This window comes from Setaria italica, chromosome III (assembly GCF_000263155.2).
Source record: "Setaria italica strain Yugu1 chromosome III, Setaria_italica_v2.0, whole genome shotgun sequence".
Lineage (NCBI taxonomy): Eukaryota > Viridiplantae > Streptophyta > Magnoliopsida > Poales > Poaceae > Setaria > Setaria italica.
Genome location: NC_028452.1, coordinates 4,499,027 through 4,506,139, shown reverse-complemented (window position 1 = coordinate 4,506,139; position 7,113 = coordinate 4,499,027). Strand labels below are relative to the sequence as shown.

General features: G+C 51.2%; 1 protein-coding gene across 1 annotated transcript; it reads right to left on the bottom strand.

Annotated features, from left to right (window-relative positions):
* Positions 1–4,063: 4,063 nt before the first annotated feature.
* LOC101760095 (putative 12-oxophytodienoate reductase 5) lies at positions 4,064–5,559 on the bottom strand. The gene has a single exon (XM_004960522.3). It carries the CDS (start codon positions 5,467–5,469, stop codon positions 4,360–4,362), a length of 1,110 nt encoding a protein of 369 aa, XP_004960579.1. The 5' UTR covers positions 5,470–5,559; the 3' UTR covers positions 4,064–4,359.
* Between the last annotated feature and the right edge of the window lie 1,554 nt (positions 5,560–7,113).

The following is a 7,113-nucleotide window of genomic DNA, read 5'->3' as shown; positions in this document are numbered from 1 at the left end:
ACGGGTAACGGTGAATTTTCTTTGGTCTCTCATCTCGATCTGTTAGCGATCGACATGCACGTGATGAATGTGCATACAGAGAGCACCGATGGGTGCAGGTGCAGCTAAATTAATAATCACAATAAATTAATAAATCAAAATAAATTAATAATCACAATAAATTAAGGCCACAACCACAATAAATTAATAATCGTGTTGCCCTCTGGCTTTCTGCTGGGTTTTACGACCCAATGCGAGTAAGAGCAATTGAGCAGAGTAATGTAATAATGGACGATCATGGTTAATACATCTGTCTTTGGAACGACATCTCCTACAAAAGTAGCTAGTGGTCAGCTAAAACTCTCGAAAAATGAATGATAGGAGCACAGTGCTATCCACGACGACGATCCACCTGCCACACACCCACACACACTGGATTTCTACGGTTTCCATCACGTGCTGAGAGCTCGTGGAATCTCACCAAACATGATAGCTGGGACATCGTGCTCGGGCTTTAGGGAGACAGGGTCGCCGTACGTCTTGAAAAAAATACATGCGCGGCTACCCTAAAATGCATATGCGCGCACGTGTTTGTTTCTCCTCCAGTCGTCCTCTGCTTAAGCCAAACACTCTGTAGTTGTAACAACTAACAACAACTTGCAGCGGCGCTAGACAAACATCATATTCAGATCATCATGTATGTATATGTGTGCCCCGCCCGCGCTTATTCTACCACTAAACTAAATTCATTTTGGCAGAAACTTATTAAACGTGCTAAATAATGATGTGCCTGCCTGCCTGCCTGCCTGCCTGGCTACAAGCACACGCCTTCTCTTCAACTTCCAATGCTCCCCACCCAGAGTGTGTGCGGATACCTACATTTTTTTTTGTATATTCTTAAAACATTTTTTGGGACTGGATCTGGACGGCTATGCAGTTTTTCAAGACCAATGGACGGCTACAACATGCTGCTACAGTTGCTTGTGCTAGTTAATGTTTCTTCTGCAGGAATCTTGTACATGTGAATGTGATCCAGGTAAATTTATACTCCCTCCATCCCAAATTATAAGTCGTTTTGACTTTTTTTACATCCACTTTGCTCTGCATCTAGACATATATTTATATCTATATACATAGCAAAGTGAATGTATCAAAAAAAGTCAAAGCGACTTATAATTTGGAATGGAGGGAGTATGTATATATTGACGAGAAAAGGACTTGCTGTTCAATGAATCCAAATTTAAGATCGTTTGCACCTCCGACCACAAGACGCACCAAGCTCATCTATCAATGACGATGGCTGCACACGACGCACGGATCGTTTGCTCCTCTCTCGCATCACCTTGCTGTTCACTTGTTCGTCCATGGATCGGCTCCACGGCAACTGCTCTGCTCTCCCTCAACCTAAAGCAACTGATCGAGCTGGGCAGCAGGCATTCACCTTTCACCATACATATCATAGCGTTTTGCTGATCAGTGCTGAGCAACAACAGCTCAAGACCATTGTTTGTCGAAATGGTTGTCAGAACCCAAATTAGCCCATACTTTATACCATTAAAATGTTTAAAATGGTCTAGTATAGATAATAAATTAGCCCTACTTTATATTGTTGTGGAGAATAATCAGCTCGTCGAGCGGCAGAGAGAGAGAGGGAGGGAGGGAGGGAGAGGAGGCCCGGGCCTGTACGCTGTAGGCCGGCGAGCGCGGCAGCTACGTCGGCAATGGCCGCGGCGGCGTCGCACTCGTACAGGAACTCCGTCTCCTCGTTCGCGTCCGCCGACGGCGAGGAGGCTGCGGGCGCCGCCGGCTTCACGTGCAGCAGAGCACCACCATCTACCTCGAGCGCGTACCGCCGCGAAAGTTCTAGAAGCTTCGGCGCTCGGGAGACGGCACGGAACGCCCGCGCGGTGCGGTGGGTCCAGGAAGGGGAAAAGGTCAAAAGGTCCTCCCTGGCAATTACCCGGGACGCTAATATGGTCCGTACAAGTGCGATCCGACGGCTAAGAACCACCCAGGGGTGGACGGTATTTCATTTACCGTCCACCCCGGGGTCGCTATCCCACCGTAGTGCCGCCGCGTTCCGCGCGCTTCAAGCTTGGAACCGTCTCGTTCGCCATGTTGAACCGTCTCGTTCGCCCTGTCGGACACCCCCGGCGGCAAGTGGTGTCGTCGTAATGGCCGGCCGATCTCATCTCCGACCGGGCGGGATCGGAGGGATCGCTGTGCGGTGTCGGTGCGTCGTCGGAGACCGTGCGGCCGCCGCGTGAGGGGCAGCGCGCGTCGGCTCCGGCGGAGGAGGCGGCGGCCATGGCGCGGCGTGCGTGTGGGATGCTCTCATCGAGCTCGTTCACAGCCGACGGAGGTCGTGCCAGCCGTCCCGTCCTGTAGTTGCAGAGATTGGAGAGCCTCTCATGCTGTCCGCCGTCGCCGACGGCTGGAACCTGTTCTGGGACGCCGGGAAGGAAAAGTTGCAACGCCCCCGTTTCTACCGCTGCAGACACTGATGCATTCTAATGTTCCTGAAGAGGACGGCATGCTTCGGCCAATGCATTCGTCGCCTGAACTGCACTTCTGCTGGAAGAAAGAGCTGGTCAGCTGTTTCTGCTGTTGTAAAAGGCATGAAACAACCTCGACTGCAAGACCTGAATGTCCAGGAAATGGATGAGACAGTTTTCTCGGATTAGTCCCCAACACATCCGGGATCAGTAGTACTAGTAAACTAGTAATCTCTTCCACCGCTAACTAAGGTGGTGTTTAGCTCGAGCTTTGCAACAACGTAAACATGGAATCAACCATGGTAACAGAATCAGTGGCTGCTCTGGCCTGGCGTCGACGGTGCCATCCCTGCTTCCTGCCAGTTCCAGGAACTCCTCGTCTTGGATTAGTTCTTGCTTAGCCCAAGTAGAAAATGGGCCCGGAAGCCCAGCCATTGTCTGACTAGGCCAAATCCCTATCTCTACCCCTATCTTAATTCTACCCCTACCTTAATCGATATTAAAGTACAGAACAAATCCTTCACGAGTTCTACCCTTTAATTCTTTGGTTTTTGTTCGACCGTATGTTGTTGTGTTCCTCTTTTTTCGACCGTCGTCTCTGTCCGAGTTCATCATGGTTCCGCTCGACAACTCTCTGTCTCAGCTCCTACGTGCTACTGCCATCCTTGATCCTCCATCTGACCAAGCCGGCAAAGGTCGGCGTTGCCTGACGCCTATAGCCCTGCGGCTCCAACCGAGCACCTCTACTCTACCATGACAAGGATGCCGAGCCGCCCAGCTGCACCGCTCGCCTCCTCCCCTGTCGTTATTTCTCTCCACGAAAGCATGGCTCCATCGATCTCTTTCTCTAAGCAGCAATCAATCAAGGTTAGACCCTGGCAAGCTTCTCCTCCACCAACTCCCTCTTCCCAGTCACTTCATCTTTCCTCTACACTACGCCATGTCTTCACGAGCTTCAGAACAACAACAATAATGATCATTCTTGGTCGGCTTTCCTCCACACTTTAATAATCATCGTCCGAAACCACCAAAATGAAATCCACATAATCTCCTCTCTCTCCCGGTACTCTCGTATATGAAATTGGTGGCTGGAATCTTTGTCCCGGCGAGGCTCCAACAAGGAACCACCGCAATGCACGCACGACAGCGGTGGTGGCGTGAGGAACCACCGCAACGCCCTGCCGGTGAGGTCAAGTTACCGGTCTTGTTTATTTTCTCTTTGGATTGGGTCTGTATATGCAACTAATTTGGGCTTTAGGGTTTAACAACCCAAATAACAAATAGACCACGTTTGTTCCCTCATGCTATCTAGCAAGGCATGTCATTCATACACACACACACACACACACACACACACACACATATATATATATATATATATTATATTTCGTTTATGCTAATCACATGAATTTTAGATCAATATCTTTTTTTACATCGGAACGAATTCTCCCGTTGCAACGCACGGACATAATTGCTAGTTAACTACAAAGTGAGAATCATTTTCTCTTGCAGAAGTTCCAGCCATTTTTTTTTCTGGAGAGTAAAGTGTGCCAACACCAAAAGGACCCAGGCATTGCATCATAGAGCAATCACAGAAAATCGCCTTCTTTGTTTCTTTATTCTTCCCTCTGCTAGTTCAAACTTCAAATTCCAAACACACACCTTTAGCATCAGCATCAAACTCAGTTTACTTTGCCATTCATGTTAGACAGTCCAAATGTGTTGTAAAATTACGGATCAAACTTGGTTTATTTTGCACCTCCTGCCACTAGGAAAGATGACGTATATAGCATGCGTACAGAACCACTCGAGCAGAGTACAAGGTGGTCGACGAGACGGTGACCATGGACGAGCAGAGCACAACTGACAACACGACGACGAACGATCAGGCGGCCTGGACGTCGCCGGCGAGGAACGGGTAGTCGGTGTATCCGACGACGGGGTCGGAGGTGTAGAAGGTGGTGCGGTCGTACTTGTTGAGCGGCGCGTCGGGGAGCTCGAACCTCCTGGGCAGGTCCGGGTTCGCCAGGAACAGCCGCCCGAAGGAGACGAGGTCCGTGTACCCCTCGCCGACCACCTTGTTCCCCTCCTCCCTGTCGTACCCGCCGGCGGCGATGAAGGTGCCCCTGAACGCCTCCCTGTACGGCCGAAGCCGGTGCGGGATGCGGCGGCGCCCATCCACCAGCGCCATCCGCGGCTCGATCATGTGGCAGTAGAGCACGCCGGCGGCGCTCAGCTCGCGGACGAGGTGCGCCGCCAGGGCCTCCGGGTCGGAGTCGTGGCAGCCCATGTAGTCCGTGAACGGCGAGAGGCGGACGCCCACGCGGCCCGCGCCGACCTCGCCGGCGACGGCGCGGACCACCTCGAGCGCGAAGCGGCAGCGGTTCTCCAGGGACCCGCCGTACTCGTCGTCCCGGTCGTTGGCGGCGTCCTTGAGGAACTGCTCGATGATGTAGCCGTTGGCGCCGTGGATCTCGACGCCGTCGAACCCGGCGTCGATCGCGTTGCGCGCGGCTCTGCGGAAGTCGTCGACGACGGCAGGGATCTCGTGCGTCTCCAGCCGCCGCGGCGGGGAGAACTCCTCCATATGGCCGTCGAAGCTCATCTGCGGGGGCACCGCGCGGTCGGTGCTGGAGATCGGGGCGGCGCCGCCGGGCTGGAAGGCGGTGGTGGAGACGCGGCCGACGTGCCAGAGCTGGCAGAAGAAGACGGCGCCCCTGGCGTGGACGGCGTCCACGATGGGCCGCCACGCGGCCACCTGCTCCGCCGTCCAGACCCCCGGGGTGTCGGCGTAGCCCTGCGCCGTGTCGGAGACGCCCGTGGCCTCGGTGATCATGAGGCCGCCGCTGGTGGCGCGCTGCGAGTAGTAGACGGCGGCGTGCGGCTGCGGCACGTTGCCGTAGGAGCGCTGCCTCGTCAGCGGCGCAAGCACCACCCGGTGCGACAGCTCGAACTGGCCCATCTTGTACGGCGTCAGCAGAGGAACGGCCTCCATCTCTCTCAACTCCGGTCGATCGCTCCTTGCTCTTGTTCTAAAGATCTGACAATGGCAGCTTGCAGTGCAGTGAGCTGCGCAGAAACTTGCAGCGTCCATTTATATAGCATCCAGGAAAGTTGGTAGTAGCTGAATACTGCAACTAGTTTATTCTCAGGATAGCCGGGCCGCTAGCATATTGTATGATTATTGTGCGGAGAGATATGCAGCCAGCAGTTACATCAGCTTTAGATAATGGAAGCTGTTCCAACCTATATATGAGTCTCTTAAGTTTATTGTAATACTAAAACAATTTTCTAATACTAATTACTAAATCGTAGCAACTCATTCTTCACGGAGAAATCCATAGCCGCTACCTCCAACGCTGGCTATGCTATGCTTTATGTCCTGCTCCTCCTTTGGCAGCAATCTTCATTCTTCAGAGTATTGAACCAATAGATGCCCTGAACAACATGAACAACATGCTTCAGCTTCAGCTTATAAGCCGGCTGAAAAGCTGAAACGGCTGATTTGTTGTGAAAGTAAAACACTGTTTGGTGGCTGATAAGCCGGTTGAATAAGCTCAAGCGAACAGGCGGGTTATCCTTCATGTGGCAGATCTTCCGATTGGCAGGGCAGATCTTCCGATTGGCTTCTGGTTAGCCGCCAATATAATGCGGCCCCTAGATGGTCTATCATGGTATAACTCGGTACCCTTTGATATTGAAGTTGGTCACACAGATGTCATTGTAATCTCTTTCTCCACTTTTCTGAAAATGTTAAGTGGTGCTAGTAATTATTAAGGCAAATATTATTTGTGAACCATCCTGCATTTGAAAGTTTTGCCACTTTAGGAATAATTCACTTCTGACTTTCCATGAGGCCTGATCTAGAAATGGGAATGCGCTGATTTTGCTTCGCACTTTTTTGACCTTATTGTAAGCAGGGATTGCGAAACCACACCTCCGATTTAATAACAATTTATTTAAAAAGGCTACTATATGCATCGTCTTGTGATCTTGCCAGAAAATATGGAGAATCTTCCTCGAAAAAAAAAGAAAATATGGAAAATCCTGAATAATGCTCCAATCTTCTTTGCAGCCCCCCTCGTTGTATTTCGAAAGAAGGGCAACAGGAGATTGGAAGCGAAAAAGCGGCGGCAGTCGGCAGGAGGAAGGAAGAAGGCAGCAGCTCCCATGGGCCATGCCCGGCGGCTATGGGCAAGGTCGTGAGTCAAAGTGTCAAACCAACCAACAACAACTAACGCATAGTCTCATGTCATCTCACGACGGATGAGATATTTTTGGGACACTAGCTTCTTGCCGGTACTTCCTCCATCCTAATAGTTTAGTTATTTTTTGACTTTTCTAAATTAGACATGCACTATATTTAGATTAAAAAATCAAAATGATCACGGAGGGAGGGAGTAGCTCGGTAGCTGCTTACTGCCACTGAAGTAGAACACGGTGCAGCGTATACACCGGAGATGATGCATGTATATATATGTATAAACAATTGAGACGCTGACGTCACCCCTGACCGATGCAACTCGAAACAACCGACGCTTCCTCCTCCGTCGGGTGGCCACCTTTGACCCCATCACATCTTTCTTCTGTTCCTTATTATGCAGCAATAATCTGTACCATGGCATCGCATCGCGCACAC